Source organism: Euleptes europaea, chromosome 17 (assembly GCF_029931775.1).
Source record: "Euleptes europaea isolate rEulEur1 chromosome 17, rEulEur1.hap1, whole genome shotgun sequence".
NCBI lineage: Eukaryota > Metazoa > Chordata > Lepidosauria > Squamata > Sphaerodactylidae > Euleptes > Euleptes europaea.
Window position 1 is genome coordinate 37,089,404 of NC_079328.1, and position 25,382 is coordinate 37,114,785.

The 25,382-nt window shown below is 44.8% G+C and overlaps 3 protein-coding genes across 3 annotated transcripts in view; 1 reads left to right on the forward strand and 2 right to left on the reverse strand.

Moving 5' to 3' along the window:
* CEP89 (centrosomal protein 89) overlaps nt 1-21,389 on the forward strand; it is a 51,521-nt gene extending 30,132 nt beyond the window's left edge. The window contains exons 18-19 of the mRNA XM_056862568.1: nt 10,611-10,780; nt 21,100-21,389. Coding sequence (XP_056718546.1) covers nt 10,611-10,780; nt 21,100-21,337 — 408 coding nt within the window. The 3' untranslated portion in view covers nt 21,338-21,389. The remainder of the gene's footprint in view (nt 1-10,610; nt 10,781-21,099) is intronic.
* Nucleotides 1-25,382, reverse strand: part of FAAP24 (FA core complex associated protein 24) — a 152,225-nt gene that overhangs the window by 35,988 nt on the left and 90,855 nt on the right. The window lies entirely within an intron of this gene.
* LOC130488888 (E3 ubiquitin-protein ligase RNF182-like) lies at nt 4,282-5,025 on the reverse strand. Its single transcript, XM_056862565.1, has one exon. It carries the CDS (start codon nt 5,014-5,016, stop codon nt 4,291-4,293), a length of 726 nt encoding a protein of 241 aa, XP_056718543.1. The 5' UTR covers nt 5,017-5,025; the 3' UTR covers nt 4,282-4,290.

A 25,382-nucleotide genomic window follows, 5' to 3' on the forward strand; every position in this document is an offset into this window, starting at 1 on the left:
CTGGGGACAGCATGGCCAAGGCACTGCCATGGTGCCTCCAAAGAAGTTTCGCGGCCACTGCAAGGCTAAAAAAGGCCTTTTAGAAAACGAAAAAGCGAAAATGGGGAAAACAGCCCCATTGAAAACAGTGATGCTGCGCCAAGAAAAAGCTGGCGCTGCGACGATGTTGCTGGAGGGGGTGTTTGCAGGCTGGAGGGGTTTAGGAAGCTGACTACAGTCAGCTCCTCCCCTGGGAAGCCCCCCCCCACGCTGGCGCCGCATTTCTCTTCCGGGATTTAGGTCCCGGAGAGGCTGCGGCGTTGGAGGAGCAACTTGCATCTCCATGGCGCCCAGGTGCCAACAGAACTGCCCCCGCTGCCAGCGTAAGTGCCTCTTATTCCGTGATAAGAGGGCACTTACACTGACAGCAGGGGTGTAAAGATCACACCTTCTACAGCAGTTTAGTTTGATTCTTGCTGCAGTGAAAACTGAAGCGCAAAGGGGAGGTGCATGTTTGTGAATGTGATAGATATGTGCTAGAGATTTGTGGCTCCACACCAGATGTATTACAAGAGCATCCCATCATTACCACACGGTTACATCCACTGCATCTGGTGTGAATCTGCCCCAGTACTGCTTAAACTGAACAAAATAGCCTCACTCCATGAACTGGTTTATAATTTTGGAAAATCATTGTATTAAAAAGAGCAAATGAGATAATTGCTTTCCGATTGCATTAGGACTGTTCTAAATAACGGAATACAAGGATGTTCCATCATAGTAATGAAATTGAATTTCCAGTGCAGAACAGGCTCCTTAGAAGCTGAACTGAGACCATCAAATAAGGAAGCCTGGCAAAGCTTCTAGAAATTACCTGTGCTTGGGATGGAAGCGGAGGATCTACAACTAGTACAGCAGCCCATAAGTAAGCCTATTCTCCATCAGTGGAGAAAGGTATCCTGAAATGTGTTATACCCTCTACTAGCTCCTCGGGCAGGGCTATGCCATATTTACTTTATGAAATTTATGCCCTACTTTTCTGCCCTCATAATGGCCACCAAGACAGCTAACAAATTAAAACATACATAATAAAATGACGTCTTTAAACCCATTTTGGCGCAGAGTGGTAAGCTGCAGTCAAAAGCTCTACTCACTACCTGAGTTCGATCCCTACGAAAGTCGGTTTTTGGTAGCCAGCTGAAGGTTGACTTAGCAGTCCATCCTTCCGAGGTCGGTAAAATGAGTACCAAGCTTGCTGGGGGTAAAGTGTAGATGACTGGGGAAGGCAATGGCAAACCACCCCGTAAACATAGCTTGCCTAGTAAACATCAGGATGTGATGTCACCCCATGGGTCAGTATTGACCTGGTGCTTGGACCTTTACCTTTTACCTTAAAACCATTTAAATCAGCTAAAGCACATCATTAAAACAATTAAAACCAGAGCTAAAATACATGCAAAAGCATAAAAACAACAAAACATTGGGCAGGAAGGAGGGATCACAAAGGGAATACCAAATGAAACAAAAAGGTCGTAACCAGCTGGAAGAAGGTGGCAGCAGAAGGGGACAGATGAGTCTTCTTGGGTAGAGAGTCCCGTAGTTTTGGTGCCACAGGCCTCAGAAATTACCTTTAGCTGTCAGGTAGGTTTGGAGGGGAGTAGGCTGGTCCCAAGCCACATAGGGATTTAAAAGTCAACACCATCACCTTGAATTAGGCTTGGAAACAAATTGGGAGCCAGTAGATAGCCATAGATGGGCTACGACTGGGGTGGTATGGGCCTTCTCTATGCCCCACTCCAGTCAACATCCTAGCTGCAGAATGATGTACCACTTGAAGTTCCTGAGCACTGTTCAAGGGCAGCCCCACGTGAGGGTGCATTGCAGTAATCTAATCTAGATGTTACTGGGGCATGTACTACAGTGGTCAAATATTTTCTGTCCAGGAAAGGCTGCAGCTGGCTAACTGATCAAATGTGGTAAAACGCTGTCCTAGCCTCAGCTGCCACCTGCTAATCCAGCAGTAGGCCTTGCTATTAACCCAGAGATGTAAGGCACTTCGATGCTCAGCAAGAGGCTTCAAATGCTCTGATAACATCTTGCTTTCCCAAGGAAAAGAGCCATAAAATGCACAAAGTGTCATCAGGTGTGGAGATGCATTTCGTGCAATGATACTTAATCTCCCTCCTTACTTACAGCCCCCTGTCTCTCATGGTTTTTGCCCATGCAGGTCCCATGATCCCCAGCTCAGCCCCCCTCCCCGCCCTTTTTTACAGCAGAAAAGCTGGTTGGATTCAACCTTCTGCTCCTGCAAACACGGACCATCACAAACTTGGGTGTGATTTGCCCTTTGCAGGCTGAGAGGATTCTCTTTTGGTTTCCATTGATTTCAGAGACATTTTAGAATAAACAGTGAGGCTCCCGGTCTTCCCGAGGCTGCAGAGGAGAGACCTGGGAGGAACAGGAACGAAGTGTGATTAAGCCACCTCCCTTCTTTGCATTTGATGCCTTTGCCAGCCCCTTTGAGGCAGACAGAGAGGACAAAGCAGTCACAAGCCCCCTGGACCCCACACTGGTAAGACCCCTAACACATCCACACACATCCAGCAACAGAAGACATCCCTTTTCCTGAGCAGTAACCTGGCTCCAGCCCCTCTCGTGTTCCCAGCAGCAGTTACTGTGTGCCCTGGAGCAGCCTGCAATCTTCTGCTAAGAGCAGCCTTCTACCACTTCTCCATAGCCAGCTGTACTGGTACAGGACCAGAGGTTCCACAAGGATGGGCTGTGTCTCAGTGGTAGAGCATCTCCGGCATGTCCAGTTAAAGGGACTAGGCAAGTAGGTGATGTGAAAGACCTCTGCCTGAGACCCTGGAGAGCCGCTGCCGGTCTGAGTAGACAATATTGACTTTGATGGACCAAGGGTCTAATTCAGTATAAGGCAGCTTCATGTATTCATGTGGTACAGCTCCTGAGGTCTGGGGTCAGTTGCTGGTGGCATCGTGTTCCTGGAACCAGGGTCAATTCGGGCATGCAGCTTCAGCCTATTGGCTAAATCTCAACATTGACTGTACTTCATCAAAATCCTAGCAGGATTGCACACAGAAATACAACACCATTTTCAAAAGTAGATTTTTATCCCAATCATAATTGTGTATTGGGTCCCCCCCCCAAATAGTAACTAGTAACTGTAGCAGAAATGTCACCAAATGTCCCTTTTTAAATAGTGAAAGCACATTATTCCAGAGCAGATCCATACAACAACATGGAAATCTCTGATTTTAGACTGCTATAAGATTCCCCCCATGTCTCCCCCCAGTTCTTTTTTTTTTCATACTTTTTGATTCAGCAACCCTAGCTAAAAATATACATTTTCTTCCACCATGCAGACATAATCTGCAAGTTCTAGACACAGAAAGGGGTAGGTTTTATTTTTGTGTGCTATTTAAGAGCGTTCCACATAGTTGCACAGTTTGTTTTTCAGACTGTTTCTTCACATACCATCTACATTGTATTTCACGCTATCTAAAGGTCCACCAGATTTGACAAACTGCTTGGGAATGAGCAGGGGTTGGAGAATTCCAGTCCCTTCCCAACCACATTCTCACTCCTCCAGCCATCAGTGAAGATCCTCCTCTCAGGCAGAGCAAAGAGACAGGACATGCCTGATCTTCCAAACCTGGTCGTGACCTATTTTCTCAGATCAAACATGGTCTCCACCCCTAAGGAGAAGATAAGGAATATTAGCACACACCCCAGCTAGGGGTAGGGTTAATATTTGAAACACATTGCACCTCCCCAGTGCCACTGATGGAGGGGGAAGATGGCATTTTTCTTCCTTGGAAGGAGATAATGTGGTTACCCAGTGTCAGGTGGTTAGGCAAGTTTTTGGAAAAAAGTAAAGACGGAAACCATCGGAATAGGATCTGACCTCTCCCCTTTCTGTTGAGGCCAGCCTCTGGAGGGAGAAATATTTTTGCAAAGTGTCACCTGTGTTACCAGATTGTAGCCCTCAGTTTGCAAAATTTACGTTGTCCTTTAGAACTTTAGGAATGCCATTAACCCGTTAGGGCTCTGTGTCTTGGTCACACTGGAGTGTGATCACATGTAGAGTGTGATCACATGTAGGGAGAGAGTGATTGACTGTTGGGCGCTGGCGTCTACTGACCAATATATTTTTGTTACAAGGTTTGTTGTTTGTTTGTCATAGTGAGATAGAGATTTTTTTTAAAAAAAAATCACACTTTGACCTTTTTAGTAGCCCATACTTCTGGAGATCTATGGTTAATAGTATCCAGAATTCTGATTTTAAAAGTGTCAGTTTCTGGAGGAGCAGTCACACATTCCCTGGCAGAGACACTGGCAGAAGCCGTACACGAGACACACCGTTAGACTGGACGGTACGAGACTGACGCAGACAATCCCAAGGGTCACTTTCTGAATCACCAATAAATATATCCCAAGCGGCAAAGAACCAAAGTAGAAAACCCCCAGCAGCCACACTAGTATTCTGGGGACGTGGTTGCAGAGTTTAGAGAAGATACCTTGATCAAGATGGCTGTGAGAGTTTACAGACGCCGAGTCAAGGCTGTGATCGGTGTAGTAATCCGAGAGAGTGTTTTGGCTGGGAGTCCTCGTGGAATCTCTCTGCACCTCCATGATGGTTATCACCAGGCAGTTTGAGGACCCGTGAGAAGGGCTGGAGGAAGCCAGGTTCTTGGGTGTCAAGACCACCTCTTTGCAGTCCGAGCTCCATGCTGTTTTGTCCCTGGCCGCCAGTTTGGACATGACGTTTGTGTCGTCGGGGAGCCCTTCCACTTCCTCTTCCTGCAGTTCGGTCTCGTGGCGGCAGAAGGGGCAGCTGATGCATAGGGAGCCATCTCCCATGTGGAGGATTTTTGTCAGGCATTTAGCACACACCCTGTGGAGGCAGTCCAGGATCTTGGGTTTCCTGCTGTGAACGTTAAACTTCTGATAACAGATTTTACATTCCAGCTCATCGCTCAGTACTTTTTCTTCCCCCTCTGCCTGGGGATAATTCATCTTTAAATTAGGCACGCTGTAAAAGAAGTCAGAACAGCAGTAAGTTCTTCCTTACTCACTGTTAACAACCCTGCTTGGTAGTAAGTTCTCTCTGAAGTATATTCTGTAGCAGAATTTCATTACAGCGAAAATGGGTAACGGTAGTTAAAGACGATTTCAGTCATTAAATTAAAACCAGTTATCACATCATGCTACAAGCCTCTTGTTTTCAATTCTGTACGCCTCTCTTAAACATTAGCTGAATCTGTCTTGTTCTGTACCTAATTGCTTAAAACAAAGCTACAATAATAAATTGCTTCTCGTATAGACAAAACCCCAGAGAACTAGTATGACAGTTGCTATGATCCCAACCTTGATAAGTATTTGAAGAGTTTACTTTGCCTTGCAGACAAATGTCATGCACGAATGCTTCTATAACATTTTCTCTGCGATTGTGGAGAGGAAGCTTCACAGATGCTCATTTTAATGACACTATCTATTAAGGTTACTGAGAAGAGGCATTACTTACTCCCCCCCTTACAAAATAAAAACCAAACAAACTGTGAATACAGCTTCCCCTGTGACATTTTCTTTGATTACTCAGAATGAAGAGCTGTAAAGAATCTCCAAAGAATTTGACAAGCAAATAAGTGTGATTGGGCATTTCACAGGTTATTATTTTTTTTAATTGCAAAGGGGCTCTATTTCTGTTGGGCTTCCTAACAGCCAGAGCTGCTGCTTTCTTGGCTCGTTCCACTCCCATTGCTGTGCTGCAATAATGGAGTTTTAATGGGAGTAAACAACATAAAAAGGGTATTTTTAAAGGTCTATTCTTTGAGCTTCCTGTAGAACCCAATGACAGTTTATCTTTTATTTTTAATGGCAAAATTTCAGACCTCTGTTCTACAGCCAGCTACCTGTGTAGTCACATATATGGGCTCTGCATCTATGTACCAGAACAGACTAGAGCTCTAGCCAAGACATTTGTTCTCAATTTCCCTGTTCCTCAGGAAGAGTTTTGCCTTTCTTCCCATGCCTCTGTGCATTTTACACATCCTTCTGCTCCCATCTGCACACATGCATGATGTGGAGGGCAGAGCAGGATGCAGTATCTGGAAAGTTCATCTTTGCATGTGCATTTCCTGTTAATAAAGGCAAATACCCTTTCCCAATACTATTATTCTGCAAGGCTGCTTCAGAATATAGAATGTCATCTAGCCATCCTGTATGCTGCTCCCCTGTGAGAAGGCCAGCCGTCGAGTTTTGCGTCACCAGGTTGCTTTTGCAGCTCAAACCAGAGGAGGTCTGCTCACAGTGTTGTTTCAGAACTCAGTTTTTGGGCCCTGGAAAACAAAAAGTATCTCTGAGCAAATCCGGAGTTCCTTCCCCTTCACTGAAAAAAGCTAGCCTCTCTGCAGTAGAAATTATGATACAGCTACTACATCAGAGATTGCAAACACAGCATTACTCCCAGCACCTCTTGATTTGTTGTTTAAATGTTGCCTTTTGGTGAGCATTCATGTGACCTAGGACTGTCGCCCAATTAAATAAATCCCAGTTGATTAGTCGCATAAGTTTTAGTCCATTGATAAAATCTGCATACAATTGCGCTCAGGAAAAGCCAAAGAAAACCAACAACCATGTGTCTCACATGCATATGTGTGTTGTCAGCGCCCTAGTACAATGTGTTTTTTTACTTTAGAAAGTGTGAAATATGGACCAAATTGACAGTCTTTGCATCCCTGAGAGATTAACAAACTTGTTCATATTAGTTATAAATATTAAAGGGGGGGGGGAAATGGTCTAGGAAAGTGTAGAAAAAGTAATGGTAGTGTTTTAGAATTATTTCACCTTTAAACGTGGAATGTATGGAATAATCTTGGAAAGAACAGGTGGCTTTTGACTGGGTGACAAAGATGATATTGTTCAAATAAGAGGATGTATCCCAGCTAGTTCACTACGTCCTCACCACAGTGAGGGAGAGGGACACACACGTGCCTGAGATCCACACCAGGTTGAAAAGGTTCTTTCCAACATGGTGATGTTTGAACAAAGCCTGAAAGTGGATCCAGCAAGTTTCCAGGGTACTTTTTAACTTCTCACCTGACCACTTTTCTCTCTCTTTGAACTTACCCTTCCATGCTGCTTCCTGCCCCACCACCCACCTGAATTCTTGAGAGTATCACAACATCGTCTGCATAAAGTAGCATCTGAATGCCATGCTGCGTGAATTTAGGAGGATGCAAGTCCTCAGAGCTTAAGCGAACAGCCAGATTGTTTAGATAATAAGAAAACAACGAGGGGGCTAGTAAACAGCCCTGTCTAACAACTTTAGATGAAATTATAGGCTCTGTAAGATTCCCATTCTTATTACATCTTACTCTAATAGACGTATGTTTATGCAGGGTGTGGATAAGAAAAAGAAGCCACTTATCTATAAAGGATTGTTTTAATTTATTCCAAAGGTGGGGCCTAGAAATAGAATCAAAAGCCGCTCTAAAGTCCACAAAAGTGGCACAGAGCAAGGTTACGTTTTTGGAGCTGTATTTTTCTATACCAAGTATCTAAACTTGACCAAGTATTTTTCTATTAGATGTTGCAAAATTAAACTGTGATCCATTGTACCTCTCCCTTCTCTGAACCCTACTTGAGCTTGTACTATTATTGTCTCCTGACTCAACTGTCCCACTGCCCTCTTTCTGTTCCAGATGCAAAGCTGTCATTATCGATAGTGTCAGTGGTTTCTGAGGATTGAATTGGGAACCTCATGGTGTACTCAGGCCTCGAACACTCTTCAGGCGCAGAAGGCAGTAGGGATGTGTAGCGCCAGTCCCTGCAACTGGCAGGCAGCATAAAGCTTCTGGATTGGTCAGGCCTGGCCTTCTGTGCTTTTAGCCTCTGGCTTCAGGGACCCTGGGCTGGAAGACACACCCTCTAGGCCCGGATTCAACTGGGCTGTGGGCTATTGCAGGCATTGCCCTGGCCTTTAGAACAGTTTGCTAGGGGAGGTGAAAGGGTCACCTTCTTTATGGAGCTTTGTTCCAGAGGGCCTTCTGTTAACTGGTAATATGACTATTTGAAGAGGAGCGGCAGACTTCCTCTTCCACTGGAAGCATTAAAAAGTCCCCTTCTTCACTAGTTTTATTATTGTGTAAATGCTGGAACGTGGCCAGATATGGCTTCAGTTTTATTTCTGGTTACCAGCATCCCAGACAGCTGTGTGCTTATAGGTGATAAAATGGAGTACAATTCTGTACTGCAAACGTTACAAGTTTCCATTAGGGACTGCAGCCTAGTCTGAATGGATGACGTGTTTCTCAACCCTGCATACATCTTCTTGGTATATTTGGAAAGCCAAACAATTTTGGGCATGCACGTGTTTTAAATCTCTGGTTCAGCCGTCTGATCATAGAGTATAATTGAAGCAGTTAATCTATTTCCTTTAGAGTTTTTAAGTGCTATTTTAGACAAGCGCTCTTCTCCTGCTCCCCCACCCCATGCTGTCCTCTGTAAGTTCCAGAGCCACTTTCCTGATAAAGGCAATAAAACTGACGGGGACGGAACATCCACAAAAGCATCCGTCAGAGATTACTCAGAAGAACATTATAAATGTTTTTGGATAAAGAATTATCAGAACATACCGAAGACAGTATATTAGATATTCAGCTCCCCCTCCCCTCCAGGCCATTTGCTTCACTTCCATTCTTAGCTGCAAAAGAGAACTATTTCATTCTGTTGCACTGAACTGTAGACTGTGTATGGGGGGTTATATACAGGCTGGGGCCCCTCACAATGAAACATGCACCATCGGAATTGGCCAGCCCTGTCAACTTGTTGCAGTTTAGTAGTTCCATAGAAGGAGGAACTCTAGCAGATGTGGTTTTTCAATCCTATGCAGGTCTATAGTAAGACTAAGCTGCACCTGCTTATGTCTACCCAGCTATTAACGGTACAGTTCTATTGCTGAAAGGCTGGTCATCCCCAGGTCAACCTCAGTCAAGCCAGTATTCTGTTAAAATCAGGAACTCAGTATTATTTCACTTTCTCATGATAAACCTGAAAAACTGCTTAATCTCATATAAAGTTTGGAACTCTGTTACAGAGCTCAACAAATTTCTAAGTTTTATTTTTTATTCAGTTTCCCAAAGAAGGCAAGTACACTTAGCTTTTTAGATAGACAACTTCTCTGCCGCCAACGGTGCTCCCTCCCTGGCAATTGGTAATAAAGTCTCAGCTGAAAGGGATGGAATTCTAGAGAACATCGTCCTTGATCATCTCCAGATGAGCTTTCAAATACCTGTCATGTCTGGATGCATTAAGCATACATAAACCTTTTGCAGAACAGGAAAAAAAACAACCCTTACTCCTGTCTCTATGTCTGTCACATTTTTCTGTCTCCAAGGAGGTGTCTCTCCAGGGTGGCGTCTACCTTTTCCACTTGATTCAACCACCCAATGGTGTAGGATAGGCTGAGAGACAGAGAGTGGCTGGCCACAGAGAGCTACATGACTGGGTGGGAATTTGAACTCAGGTTTCCCCAGTCCTATTCCGACTCTTTAACTACTGCATTATTCTTGCCCTGGTCAACTGGCTTGCCTTTAATATCCTTCCCCCCCCCCTTTATACGAGAATATCAGTGTTGAATTTGGAAATTATTTTTTTCCAACACTGAATATTGATTCCTAAGTAAATGTTCAGACTGCACATAAGAGTTGAGGCAATAACCTTTAGCTAGAGTATTTGTTAATTAATACATCTGAAATTACTGTTTGAAAGAGAGCTTCGTTAGAACTTTTTAATTATCTGATTAATCAAAAAGAAAAGGACAAACCACCACCTTGTGCAAGTTTGTCAATTAAATGTTATATTAAGTTTTTTTCCCCACTGAGACATAACATTTCTCTAGATGAGCTTCACTTAGTGTTTGTTCTTACATATTCAGCAGGGTTTTCATTCAGAAACTAAAACTCACAAAGGCATTTGTTTCAACAAAGCACTAGCCCTAATGAAGCATTTGGACACTTTGGATTTTGAAAGGTCTGATTTCGGTGTTTAAATATGCATTTCAGAGGCAAGTGAGAAGTGAAAAAATGCATGCAGTAATTCAGACAAAAGATTCGAAGCTGTTAATTGTATAGGAAGCATAATGATATATACAATGTGGGTTGTTAACTGCTTTTTGCTCCTGTTGCTAAGATGACAGATTTCACACCATTCATTAGTATCTCCTATATTTGTTGATAATTAAACCACTTGAACTTGTAGGTAAGCAACATGAGTGTTTGACATCTGGCTGGCTTTCCTGACTTACAGAATCTATTTGGCTTTGAGGCAGTTTATCGTTTTCTTTGTAGAAGAGAAGCATTAAAAAAAGTACAATATACCCATTAATTGACTCTCTAATTATCTGCAGTGGCAAGTGCATGCACTAGAAATGCTTTAAGAAGATCCGGTCCCTTCCAAACCTACCCGATTTGTTCTTTTTAAGCAAAGCACCCGTGGTTTCAGGAGGAAGCCACACACAGAGAGAACCATCTTTCCCACGGATTATAGTCTGTCCGCCGAACGGATTCCCAGAAATGTCTCTGAACTATGCTTTGGTCCAACTCTTCCAGGGGTATAAGAAGACGACAGCGGAGAAGCTCGGCGATTTCACCGTCAAAGTGACTGAACACGAGAAGGAATTTGCCGGGAAGGCTGCTCAGTACCAACGAGAATTGAAGCACCTCCAGCGGCTGCTGCAAGACAGACAGGAAACCCTTGACCAGGTGCTGCAGCAGAAGAGGTAAGTCAATCAAAGCCTTAAACAAACCAATTAGATCAGGCTGGCATAACGAGGGCAGATGCGGACATATGCTCTGCCTAAGAGCCCCATCTGGTGTGCTCAGACTGTTTTCACTTGTCTGCCTCTCTGCTGGATTGAAAATGCTAAACTCCTCCTCTCAAGCGGCTCTGTCTGTCCCCCCAAGCCTCCCCCTCCCAATCTACAAGTCCTTGAAGGATATCACTTATCACTGGTGCCCACAGCAAGGCTTAAAAATTCTCCTGTCTGCTAACTGCATCTTTCTGAAGGGAAGCAGTACCGATTAACTTGAATTGAGCTTTCAATAATTCTCTCCAAAATGAATCACTGGTCATGTGGCCGTTGATTTAATAACGTCTTCTAGCAAGGGCTGATGAAGTCCCAGACTGACAGGTTTTTGACAGACGGGACACAAAAGCAGAGTCAATTAACAAAGCTTGGCAAAGGAGAAATATCTTTCAGATTGGGAGGATTCTGATCACAGCTGCGGGGGTGGGGGCAGAATGAGCAGTTGAATAGGTCTTGTCAGTGTTCAACCCTCTAAGGAGAGCTAGTTTCCCAGTCTAGTGGAAGGAGATTTCATAGAAGATTGCTTTTTATCAGAATTTAAAATTATCCATGGAGAAATAGCAAATTCATCTCAAGCATTGTGAGATGAAGCTCATGTAAACCATAGTTCAAACAGAGTACCATTTGTGTCCGTCGTGTCACCTCTCCCATTAGAGGATAAGTAGCTGATTTTTGGTAAATTATGCACACGCTCAATGAGTACCACACGCACTTAGCTTAAAGCCACATCAATAGCTCTGTTGCACCATTATGCCCAGTGCAGAAACATTCATCCACTCTCAGGAAAAGTATGTTTAAAATATTGCTTTGAGATGACACAAAGATTGCTGTGAGGTGAAATTACCGTGTTTCCCCGAAAATAAGACACTGTCTTATATTTATTTTTCCTCAAGAAGACACACTATGGCTTATTTTCAGGGGATGTCTTATTTTTATTAAGTATGGTACAACAATCTACATTTATTCAAAGATAGTTAAGTCATCTTCTTAACTAAACCTGCTCGATGGGAAACGAACCCCGCCGCAGTAGGGGAAACGAACCCCCCCCCCTGAGCTGACTCTGCCAAGCCGAATCTGCCCGCCGAAAGCCAGGTGGCGTTGCCCTGCAGAGCACCGACTCTGGGGTAAGTGGCTTCGGGATCGCAGGCTACTTTCTCACAGACAGCCTGGAGAGTTTCCCCAGGTCCCCCTCTCCCGTTTTACAGTCACACAGAACCGAACCTGCACTCATCTGGTCCCCCCCCCCCCGAAACTTAATACTGAGAGACAGAAATGCCCCCGGTTCTCCCCCCACCCCGTACACAATTCCCCCCTTTTAAACAGATGGTGAAGGGAAGCATCTGCAGATGGAGAAAAGAAGCCGTTTTTATCTGATGAGGCAGTCCTCGCTCTTCTTCCTTTGGATCTCACCCAAACCCCACTGGGTCAGGAAGGTGGAGAGGGAAGCTGCCTGATTCCTGCATTGTACTGATTTAAGGATCGCCACCAAGATCTGGCTTTGTTCCATCGCTGGCGAGTGCCCCGATCCTCCTCATAATCCCCACCTTCCCCCGACGATACGATTCTCTCCCGGAGGGCGGGCAGGCGAGCAAGGGGGGTCTTCCAGAGCCTCTGTCCAGCCGGTCATTCAACCCAGATGTGCCAAGAGCGGAGGTGATTTCCAAAGCCTCTTTTGTTTGGGGGGTGTGCAGGGAATCAAACCTCTCCCCACCCCCACCCCGCCAAAGATCCTGAACGGTGAAGGGGCTGAGTCGGTGCAAGGCACGGCCCGCAGACCCTGAGGTTCCCATCTCCCCAAAGCGCGAGCTGTTGGATTTCAACCGAGGGGCTGCAGCGACAGCGGCAGTGCGCAGCGTCTCCCGCCTCAAACAGCGCCTTACCGCTCCGCGCAGGTACGCTGCATATCACCATGTCTTATTTTCGAGTATGGCTTATATTGCACAAATGCTTAGAAATCCTGCTACGGCTTATTTTATGGGTATGTCTTATTTTCGGGGAAACGGTAGAATATGGGTAGTCCTGAGATGTTTTAGTGCCTGAGGTGGAAAATCGAAATGGCGTCCTCGTCCACACAGACTATCCTAAAGGACACAAGAGAAGTTCTTCTTCACAGGCCCATTGAAACGAATAGTCCCTCTTCACTTAGAGCAGTGGTTCCCAAACTTTTCAGGCCGCCGCCCCCTTGGTTCCACAAACTCAACCCCAGCGCCCCCTACCCTACCCTATAAAAAGGATTCTTCAAAATAGGGGTTTGCATGACTCACTAAAGAAGATAATAACAATAAAATTTCAAAACAGTAACAATCAATTGCACATCTATTCAAAATCAAATTACAACTTTTTAGTTGAAATTTATTCAACAAAGCTGATGAACTTGATCCAGTGGTACCAGCTCTACAAAGTCTGGGGGAAAAGTCTGATAGTTTCCACCAAATTTGCCAGTATGGCGCCATAGCTTGATCTATTGTAAATTAGTGAACAACACAGTTGAAGGGGGCCACCTCTAGCGCCCTCCTGCTGCACCCTTACCTCTTCGTGCCCCCCCAGGTGATCCCACTGCCCCCAGAGTGTGGTACTGCCCACTTTGGGAACCACTGATTTAGAGGGACCTTCAGGAGAACCGCCACCTTTGCCATACCCTGTGGGTGACTCCTGTCAGCCCCCCACTCTTACCACCATGAGTGGTGCCCAAAATGTGCCACTTGAGGAAGCTGCCCCACTGTGCCTCATGATATAAGATTGTGTGGGACTTAAAAATTGGTCCAATAGAGTTTCAGATTTAAGGCCCCTTTATACACCATCCAATACCACTGAAGTATTGAGTTCCAACGGTGGCTTTTGGAAATGTATTAAAAGCAATCCAGAGTAGACATGATTTATAGCATGATGTGGGTAGTAGTTTTGCAAAAAAGAGGGGAGCCACATCAAGATATATGGGAAACATAACTCTTTGGGTGCACACTGACTCATTATTTTATTACTTCTGTTTCATTCTTCGTTAGAAAACTAAGGTTGGGGCTCCCATCCAGGTGTTGATCTGTGTTGACTTAGTATCTAACAGGGCTCTGCTCCCAAAGCTTTCATTGGAACTATTTCCATAATTGAGGGAACCCAAAAAAAATGTGGTGAATTAAACCAGGTGTTGCCTCCAGACTGAATTTTCCAGTGGCAGAATGAAACTTTCCTCCCCCACCCCACAGTCTATTGATCTCCATGAAGTCTTGCTCCTGGGGGATGGGGGACCCTGAGGAATGTCACAAGAGTGGTTTGTAGTAGGAAGGGGGAATCAGCAAAAATTGCCAGTTTAGTCCAACTGGTTCCAACCCCAGGTTTCCCTGCAGCTAAGGTTTATGGAATTCCATCACTAATTTTGCTACCAGGGTGTGTAACATAAACTTTTCATTGGTAACAAATAATAGATTTGTGTGGGGTAACTGTGTAAATTGCACTGCATGATGCAGCCTGGCAAAATGTATGTGTGGACAGTATTTGGTTTTTCATTAGGGTTGGCAACCTCCAGGTAGTAGCTGGAGATCTCCTGCTGTTACAAGTAATCCCCAGCCAATAGAGATCAGTTCACCTGGAGAAAATGGCCACTTTGGCAATTGGACTCTATGGCATTGAAGGCCCACCCCTCTCCTCAGGCTCTGCCCCAAAAACCTCCCGTCGGTGACGAAGAGGGACCTGGCAACCCTATTTTTCATCCGAGCCAATTACAGAGAGCCTCAGAGAGGATTATAATAGTCCCAGATGGATGCCCCAAAAACCGACAGTAAAACTGAACAGAAAAATACAAAGTGTTTTAAAATGTCGCCCCATATGTTCCCACCTCCCATTCCCTCTTTCCATGTGTGCACCTTGCCCAAAGTGGGCGGAGGGGGGTACCCTATCTGGGTCTGGCTTCTCCCAACCTCACATAGTCCTCCTCCAAGCCTAGTGTTTCCTAATATTGCAGTCCCTCCAACACGTTAGAACAGAGTTCAAACCCCTCCCTTCTCTTCTGTTCCTAGAGCGCACCCCCCCCCACCAGCCACTGCCTTCCCTCAGGGAAAATGCTGATAAATCATGTCACACTTTTATGTAGCTGGCATCATTTCCCAGCTAAAACAGTTTCCTGTTCTTTTGATTTAGTAGGCCAGTGTGCCTGAGAAATATGTGACTGTGAAAAACCATCAGAAAGAACAGCACTTTGTATTCATACTGTTTCTTTTTTATAATGTCCGATTTGCTGAGGGCTTTACGGATGGCTGTTAAGTCCTGGAACATAAAACAGTACATCTAACTGATAACTCATATACCTTCCTTTCAAAGTGATATTTATTGCCAGTGCTTTTTTGTAATAAATTAATTGAATAAAAGGTTGCACTGATTTCCACCAATATCCCCCTCTGGATTTGGGAGAACCCCCCCCCCCCACCAGGTGCTGATACTCAGTACCAGTGAGTATTGCCAGAAAAAAAATGCCATGTTTATTTCAAACTCTAGGCCAGTTTTATTAAACATCTGGACAAAACTAGGTACATTGCTTGCCAGGAAGGATTAACCAGCCACACATCTCCTTTTCAACAATGCAGACTAATTGCATTTCAGTTTTAGGGAGCTAAAGCTCTTCACATATGTTCTCACTAAGCTTCTGGGACATTGAAACTAGATTCACTCCACGTTCCTTTACTTCCAATTGCATTCTGCTCACAGTTACATCAAAATCTATTAGTGATTTTCAGGAACCAGTACTATATTCTGTATCATATCTGTTGACAAAGAGAAATATTACTTTGTTCACAGGGCAGCTGCATGGCTTTCTATCTTTTGAAATATTCTTCTAGGTATTGTTTCTCCCTGCAAACCCCCCTCCCCCACCCCCGATCTTTGGGAGAATAACACAAGCTGAGACTTACTGGTGGGTTTCTTGTCACTAATCCTCTGTAGCTTGGCAACCAGAACTGGTAGTGCCAGGCCAGTAATGTACTGATGTAGATTCATTTCCACCAGCACCGCTCAGGGGGAAAATTTACAGACTGGAAAATTGCTCCCGGTAGATAGAAATTTCACTGACACGTTTAAAACTAGTTGTCAGCGATGGGTAAGCAGAACACAAGCTCTGTGAAATATGTGGTTGAACGCAGGCTGCACGTATTTAGCTGTATGTTTGTTTTTATTAAAACAGTTAAGGGTGACATCCTGGAAGATTTGCTCAGGGCAGCTGATGAGGCTAGCTATCCTATTCGAAAGGTGCATCGCCCGCTTTTCGAGGAGAGGCTTACTTTTTATAACGTCAGTTCTTTGGAAAAGCAGTGGATGTTGAGGTCAAGTAGCTCAAAAGGCCAGAGAGTCTGCCCTTGGAGGTTGAAATGGAGGGTTCCCTACAAAGCTAAAATGTGACTGGTGAGTTTTTGGCACACCATTAATAGAAAGTACTCGGGTGGTTGCCTCATCCTTTATTCAGACTGTTGAGGACAATTTATTTATTTATTTATTTATTTATTTGCCTTGTATCGGCTTCCCAGCAGAACTGAACATTCACAAGCCAGATGGTACAGTCCACATGCAGCTTGTACCACCTTGGAAGGCTCACAGGGGAGGAACGCTTGATTGAAAGTACTCTTTGCATCAAAATCCCCCTGAGCATGGGAAGTTAATATATTGAGAGGTTTGGGGGGTGGGGGGAGAAAGACCAAACCAGAATGATTCAACCTGATTTTTACACTGCCCACAGAAGATGTTGTTAGGCTAAGCTGCTGGATGGGATCACATTCACCTTGCAGTCAAAGTGGAATAAACAAATACCGTAAAAAGATAAAGGTAGTCCCCTATGCAAGTACCAGGTCAATACCCACGGGGTGACGTCACATCCCTATGTTTACTAGGCAAACTATATTTACGAGGTGGTTTGCCATTGCTTTCCCCAGTCATTTACACTTTACCCTCAGCAAGCTGGGTACACATTTTACCGACCTCGGAAGGATGGAAGGCTGAGTCAACCTTGAGCCAGCTACCAGAAACTGACTTCCATCGGGATCAAACTCAGGTTGTGAGCAGAGCTTTCTCGCTCTGAGTGCTGGGCATCTGGAAACTGCAGCTTACCATTCTGCTCCACGGGGCTGTAGCATCATGAAATTTCTCTGCTTGTAAGCTTTCTCAGATCTCAAGCACCAATGTGGTTTCAAGGAATGAAATGTCGGGCCTGGGAGACTTCAGTTCATATCGCTTCCCAGCTATGGATTGTGTCTGTGGCCTCTCAGCCTCCATTCAACACCTGCAAGGCAGGTGTAGTAATGACACAGTTCACAGGGTTGTCTGCATGACTGCCCTAAGGAGCATAAACTGTTTTGTTCATAAGAGTAAGAAAGGCTATATAAATTGGCATGGCCCAAGAATTGCTGGACTGAGACAAGTTTTTTTTAAGCTTCTTTTCTTGAAAACCCTGAACTACACTGAGGGATTTGATCAGAATCACACTATGGTTGAGGCCAGATTTCCAGCGTTTTTGACAATATCCTTTTACATATTCCTTTTCCTTCATCTTATCAAACATTTTACTTTCTTCTGAGAGACTTTGCCCTGTATGTCATCCTTCCAGTTTTTTGACACTTGCTTTCAAGCGTTATCAGTATAATTGTTTAAAAATCAGACTGCCCACTTTTGAACAAACTTGGTTCTCTGGCTCTGCAGCATGCGTCGGTTCGTCCCAGAAGGCTGTTGCCACATCATGGAAGTGTTTTACAGGAAGAGTGGAAAGGCAGAGCACTGTAGGCCTGTTCCTGTACCAGGCTTCTGGCATCGCAGCGTGTGTTTCTTCCTCACTTTCCTTGCTTGCTTTGCGTCCTCTGTTTTGGCCAGAGGGTGTAATTGTATTGGATTCAATACATGTGCAAAGAGCAATACAAAGAAATGACTGATTTGCGCCCTCCTCTATAAATTCTGTAAGAGCCCATGACGTCTCCCCAGCCCCATGTTAAAAAAAGTGTTGGAAACACACCTTGTCCAGTCTGTTAGCACCCCACAGAGACAAGCATTTGAACTCTGCATTTTTTACGGATCCCGTGGACTGCCCAAAAAACAAATCAGTGGGTTATAGATCAAATCTAGCCTGAACTGACCCTAGGAGCTAAAATGACTAAATTGAAGCTATCATATTTTGGTCACATTATGAGAAGACAAGAGTCACTGGAAAAGACAGTCATGCTAGGAAAGGTTGAGGACAGCAGGAAAAGAGGAAGACCCAACAAGAGATGGATTGACTCTATAAAGGAAGCCACAGCCCTCAATTTGCAAGATCTGAGCAAGGCTGTCAAAGATAAGACATTTTGGAGGACTTTGATTCATAGGGTCTCCATGAGTCGGAAGCGACTTGACGGCACTTAACACACACACACACATTTTGGGGGGGATCATTAACATGTTAAGGAACATCACCTATGACAAACCACAGCATTGCTTACTTCCCCCGGGAACAAAAGCAATAATGTCTAAATGAAATTAACCTAACAACCTGAACCTAATAAAACTAAGATACCTGGACTAACATTGCAATTAAAGTGTGCAGTGCGTGAAGCATTCACAGAGTTTTCAAATATGTTTTTAATGTGAGGAGAGTTCATTTCATTGAAGAAAGCTTTAAAATGTTTGGTTCCGCACCATCTCTTAGAAATGGTACTGTCTGGTAACGTTTGTGTTATGTGATGCTCCTGATTTTGTGCGCAGGCTCTACCAGACAGCAATAACATAGGAAACAGAGCAGAATGCAACATTATTAAAATTTAATTAAAATTCTGCGCCAAGAAAGCATAACTTCTGTGCCCGGAATAAAGTAGATTTAATTTTACATTGTTTATCCTTCCTTTACCTTCAGCCTTTGTAACAGAAAACCACTGACTAGCGAAATACTGCAAAGAGCCCAAAGTTAGAATACCGGATGGCCAAGGGGTTGCACTAGGACAAGGCAATGCAACATTAACGAGCTGAGAAAGGACTCGGACGGATTTCCGACTGCTTTGCCGGAAAGATTGCTTGAATGATTTATGGCGCAGAGACAGACTTGAAGGCTAAAAGAGCACCGCAGATTGCTGACAATAATATAATCCATTGCAAATTAGATCCAGTGAAACTGTAGGAAGTGCAGGAACCAGTACGAAGGGAGCGGTCTCTGGCACTGAGACAGTATACAGTAGTTTTTGACACCGCTGCAATTTGGAAGACCATATTTGGAAGCAGTTTTTGTGTGATATGAATAAGGGCATTTCTGATATTGCGCTGTGGCTACCCAAACCACAGGTATTAAGGGATCAATCCCTATGCAGACTGGCCACCACAGTACCGAGGCATCAGTTTCTTACCGGCACCTCTTAATCTCCCCCAACGGAGCTACCTCTATATCATCATCATAATTCCTTTATTGGCATACAAACACAATTCAAAAGGTTACAAAAGGAATGGGTATGTTAGAAGGTGCCCTTTATGATATGGTGAAAAGGCGGTTACATTGAGAAATACAGTTTGATGATACTGCCGTCTAATTAGCTGTTTGGCTGGCTTTTAAAACAAACTTTAAAAAATGTGCCACCGTCTCCAATATTTGGGGCAGCTACCTCTGTAACGGTACGTCCTGCTTCATGTTCTGTTTCCATGCCCCCAGTGTTTCTGGGAGCGATGTGTGGAAATGTCCTCAGATGTTCCGACGGATCGATTGTTATCAGCCGTTAAGGTTTCACTGCCCTCTCGCAAAGGACCACATTTTGCAATTTGTCAAGAGAGCAGAGCAGCTCCCAGAAATTGCTGTGGGCCACGTTTCTTCTGATGTACCCTCATCACACACAACGTGATGTGACCCAGGGAGCTATTTCACAGGAAACAAAACATTTTCCTCGGCTGCTGGTTGACCAGATACCTTGCTCTTCAGCCGCATTCACAGCTGCTCCAGAGAAAAACTTTCTGTACAGAGTGTGAAAAACGTATCAAATCTGCAGGACCACAAGATGATGTGCCACTGAGGAATATCGGCTATTTTCAGTTGGAAAATAGTCTTACATTCCTCTGAGTTTAACAGGGTTTTTTTGGGAGGGGGGAGTTCTATGATTTCCCAGTGGTAGGGTAAGAAAATCAAACAAAAAGTAATCCAAGATAACAGCTTAAAAGAACCTGTTCAAACCTGTTTTCTGTGCTACATCTCAAAACATATACAGTAATTTTGTAAGAAATTGCTGGTATGCCTTTCCCTCATCACTTTCTGCCTGCTCAGAATATTAGAAACATAAATTAATTGTGCTTTGTGTGAAGAAATACTTATCTTTGGTGAATTTTAAATCCATCGCCCATCAATAGACCTATCTCATTTTCCAAACACGAACTCTCTTGTATGTGAATGGCGCCGCTTAAGCTTTTACAAAAACCAATCTTTTTGCCTACACATTCTGAGAGCTGAGAAGTCCATGTCAGGGAATATCTTAGTACAAGCTGGGTATCTCTAAAACACGCTGGACAGCCGGCAAGAAAAGAAGAAGAGTTGGTTTTTATATGCCGACTTTCTCTACCACTTAAGGGAGACTCAAACTGGCTTACCATCACCTTACCTTCCCCTCCCCACAACAGACACCCTGTGAGGTAGGTGGGGCTGAGAGAGTTTGGAGAGAACTGTGACTAGCCCAAGTCTTTCTTCTGGGAAAGCAGCTTTCTGTCAGCAACTTCACTAACTTAATTGTATGAAACCCTGAAGGTTTTGTGAGCAGGATTTTAAGATGACATTGGATGAGCATAAAGGAATGGAAACAGGAGCTTATTGTGGGGAAAAACGTTGCCCTCAGAAAGCGCCTTTTCTGCCAGTCCTGTCTGTATGGGTGGCCCAATCCTCAACTACCTGTGTCACACAGCCCCCTTTGAAAAATGGAAGTGATACATCAAGTCATCGGAATTGACCATGGTATGATGACATTGGGTCTGCGTTGATACCAGTAAGGGGTAGGAAGGCTAGGTTAGCTTTCCTTGTGATGCATTCAGAACTAAGTGCTGATAAAGGCTGGTTAAATTAGTACATTTTTATTGATACTAATCCCCAGTATCTGATCACGGAGTTCTGAGCACGCTATGTTCCTGAAACAGCACTCCATCTACTAAAATTAAATTTAAACTGTTCCATTTGTACTGGTTGACAATTCACCTTTAAAGGTACTCTTTGGAAACACGTGGACGAAACATCTGAAACTAGCAAAACTGTTTTCTTTTTTCTTTCTTCCCAGGGAAGTGGAAAATGAACTTGAAATAATTTGGGAATCGACCACCAAAGAAAACAGGAAGATGAAGGAACTCTTGCATAAATCTCTGGAGAAGAACACGCAGAGCCCTGTCAAAGCCTATGAATCACATTTAGCTGACATTTCTCAAAAAGACCTGCTTGGTGGGTACGGTTTTAGCTACTGTGATGTGGAGCTTTCCTCGCCTGCTAAAAGCCAGAGCCAACAGGAACCCGTGAGTTAAGGACACAGATGCTGCTGTCGCTTCCAGGGCAAAATGCATCTGAAAGAAATGCAGACAAAAAGTCAATACCTTCCAGCAGCTGAACAGGATCTACCCAAGGAGGCCTACAGTTCTTCTTTGGTAGTGTTCTTGTCTGGAAATACATACGGCTAAAACTTGCGCTGTGCTACAGGGAATATAGCTTAAAGTTTCTTCAGAATCCCAAGATTCTTCAGAATCTGACCTTTCATTTCAAAAAGCAAGTTTACTATCCCCTCTGGTTGCCGAGAAAGTTGTGAAAACGCATGGGCAGTTTCTGACAGATAACAGAAAACAGAAGGAACATAAAGAGCTTGTTTCAATGTGGAGCAAATTTTCCTTCAGCATCAAGCCCTTTCTTTCCTACCTCTGGGGATGTCTCAGCAGTGGGTGGCAACAGGAAGTGGGAGGGGCAAGTGCTTTATAGAGGCAATAACCAGCATTATGCTGTAGCCACTGTTCTTGCGTCACAGTTGCAGTGCTGTCTGACGTGTGTTTGGACTAGCAGTGAACAGCATGTCCCTGTGTGCTGTAGTGTTTATGCCTGAAATTCACTCAAGCTTTTGCATGAAAGAAGCCTACTGTACCTATTTCCAGATATCCTCTAATCTGTGTGTGAGCAGCCCCGCCTGGGCTCATGCTCCTCCCTGCCCCGGGGTAGTCGACGGGAGAGAGGGCTGTGGGGCTTCCTCATCCTCAGACCATTCCGAGGGGGAATCGGAACTGTCTTCCCCCTCAGGCAAAGCCAGCGTCGTAGTCCACGGAGCTCAGGCAATGGGGCAGACTGACCATCTCCTCCCTGGCCTCCGCCTCACAGCCTCTTTTATCCCTGCCAGTTCCCATTCTGCCCCTACCACCCCTTTCCGCCCCGCCCCCAGAGTCCATAGAAGGGTGGGAGAGGCTTGCGTCAGCCTTCTCCCCTTCCTTCCGCCCACGTGTCCCATCTTCCCCGACCCCGCCCCGGGCGCGCCCACCCGCCTCCCATCTGGTTGCTGGGCCTCTGAGGCGTCCGGGGGAGACCACCGCCGCTCAGCTGGGCTCCTCCCCGTCCTTGCACCGTTCTGTCTCTGTCGGCCGGCGTCCGAGGGGTCTTTGGTGCGCTTGCCGCCTCTCCCGGCGAGGACCCTGCGGGGAGAAAGTAAGGGTCGGAGGCTGACTCTTTGCCGTCCCGGTGGCCGGCATTGACCGCGCTGCACCCTCCGCGACTGCTGTCCGGGTGGGCCAGCGAGCGGGGCCGTGGGGGAGGCGGACCAGCTCCTTGCTGTATGGACCTCTTTGGGGCCCTTGCTGTAGCGGCCGTTGGTCTCGGCTCATGCTCAGGGAGTCCCGAGATAGCCTGGGGACGCCCGGGCTCGGGACACTGTGTCAGCCTCCATTGCTCAATCTGTGATCATGAAAAGGAAAATTGCCCCCTCCATATTCTGGGAGGGTGTGTGTGCAATCAAAATGCAGTATACAAGTTAAGTAAATGTTTGAAAATTTGCACAACTTGTTTCTACAGATTAACGAGTTTTCTGGTCACAGGTTGTAGAGGTTGAGTGCAGAGTACCAGTCCTGATAATCATCGCTCTATCTAATTCTAAAGTCCCCGTGTGGGTGATGAAAACCATCAAACTAGGCCACTCGCAGGCACAGTGAGGGTTTCTACATATGTGGGAGACTCCCCGGCTATGCCAAAAAAAATTGTAAATTAAGAAAAAGAAAGCCCCCCCCAAAAACAACAACAACAAGCCTGATGAAAAGTGAGAAAGCAATAGGAGAATAACTGAGTGTCAGTTAAAGGGAGAAAAGACGAGAAGGAAATTTAGCTTGTCAAGACTCTCATCTAGAAACCTGGAAGGAAACTTTGAGCGGTAGAGTGGGATTTCACACACATACCCCACACACACAATTCCTCATGGGCTCTTGGCTTGTACTTATAGAAGCAAGCTTGCAGAAACGAGTCTCTGTCTAGGCTCCGCTCTTTTGACGTTTAAAGTTAGAACTCATCCATGTTGTCAATAAGCCATCTAATTATTCAAACCAAAAAGAGAGGCCGGTGCAGCCAGAGTTGCTGTTGCAAAACTGTTTGCACTAATTACTCAATTAATTAAGGAGTTGTGGCGTTGAGAGCCATAATTGCTGGACTGGCCCTGACTTTAACTGAGCTTTTACAAAGAAAGGGGACAAAGGGAAAAGAGTGACTCACCCTATTTAGCACCTATTTTTACCAAAATAGTGTAACAGAATTTGTTGAATTGGGAGGCTAGGCAGCTAAAGAAGAAAGGAGGGTGAGTGATCACACTGCAGAAATCTGCAGTGACTGCTTTCTTACTAACTGATGAGTACATATACATGGTAGGAACCGTAGTCCAGAACAGCCTGTACGATGTAGTAGACTTTGTGCCTGTCTGTGTTGTACTGCCGATGACAAAACCTTAGTGGGTATTCGGATACGCAAAAGATGTACCTAAGGGCAGAAAGGAGGTTTGGGGAGGGTAAGGAAAGGGCTCCGTCTAACCACCACACCGTACACAATGTTTAGCTCTAAATCGTCTCTCAAAGTAGCTTCTCTCCCTCCCCCCCTTTTTTATGACAAGTAGAAATGTAAGCTTTGAAGGTGACTCCGTTGAATAGTTCTGTGCACAGGGATCAAGGTTTACAAAGCTGAGCATAACATCTCTAGATGTGCAAGATGTCATTGGTGGTTTGGATAGTCTCAAGCGCCTTCTATTTTCAGTTGATGGAAGACAGCGAGAATTCATGTTGTAAGATTAGGAGATTTTCTTATCGAACTGACAGTTTCCAGTGCCACTCGTGTTCCTAGGATCGAGAGGCGAAGAGTCTACCTACATATCAGGGTTTTTTCCTGGGTCCACAAAATCAAAGGTGTAGTGAGCTCCACACAGGAAACTTAATCTCAGGGACACACAGGACTGATTTGCAGAAGGAGAGGGGGCTTTGCCTACCTGAAATGGCCCCAGGGAGCCAACATTTGACCCATTAGGGGCTTAATGTGTACTGGTAGGGGTATACCTATGGTTCTCCAGTTGGGAAAGTAGCACTCTCGGGCATCTCGTGTTGGGAAAATGGCACAAAGGAGGGCTCGCTTAAGTCCCCCCCCCCCCGGTATGTCCCCTGGTCCTGATCAAACTGAACCCATGTGTGCATGGAGTTAAGTGACCCAACATGAAACACACAAACCTGGGAAGGACTTGGGGAAAAGATTTATGTGAAGTTAGGCCTTTAGTGATCTTAGTTCCGAAAACCTTTCTACACAACCCAGTGATTTGCTTATTGGGAAGTGTTTTTTAGTTGCCATGAAGCACGTGCGTTGTTCTCCATTATACAACAATGTGCACCAACAGTGGGCTAAGCAGGGTAGGGGTTTCTTCTATATGTCTGCAGGTTTGTAACATAGATTGTTACAAAGAGAACATTTGATCTTTTTGTAAGCCTAAGCAATTTTCTCTCAATTCAGGGAACAATTGTTCCAAAAGGTGTCTTCCAGCACTTGATTTAACAGTCAGAACTCTGTATGTTCCAAGGTAATTGGCTGTGATAACAATCTGTGACCTTTGACAATTGGATGGAGGCAGTTTTCTGATGGCTTTTGATTTGATCCTTTGGACTTGCACAAGGACTTGCAATACTGTCGTGCATGTGAACAGGTTGGGTGCTGCTGCTCTCTTTCAGGATCCTGAACCTGTTTTCCAGGTGGTTACTTGTGCCTTATATATACAGACGAAGTGCAATACGCAGCTGGCTGTTTCCATGTATAAATTCCAAATCAGGGCATTCAGCTGGGAAAGTTACACATGGTTCTTTAGAGCTGCATGCACATTTGTGGCCAAGTTTTGGATTTGATAGAATATTATTGAATATGACATTCCATAATCCCATGAAAGGCGTTAAGTCCTCTTTTATGATCATCTGTAAACAAATGGCCTTCATGTCTAATGGCACCTAAACTCTCCCCATACAAGTGCTGGTGTTTAGCAATAAAATGACTTAATGCCATGGATTCTGCCCTGTCTGCAAGTATAAA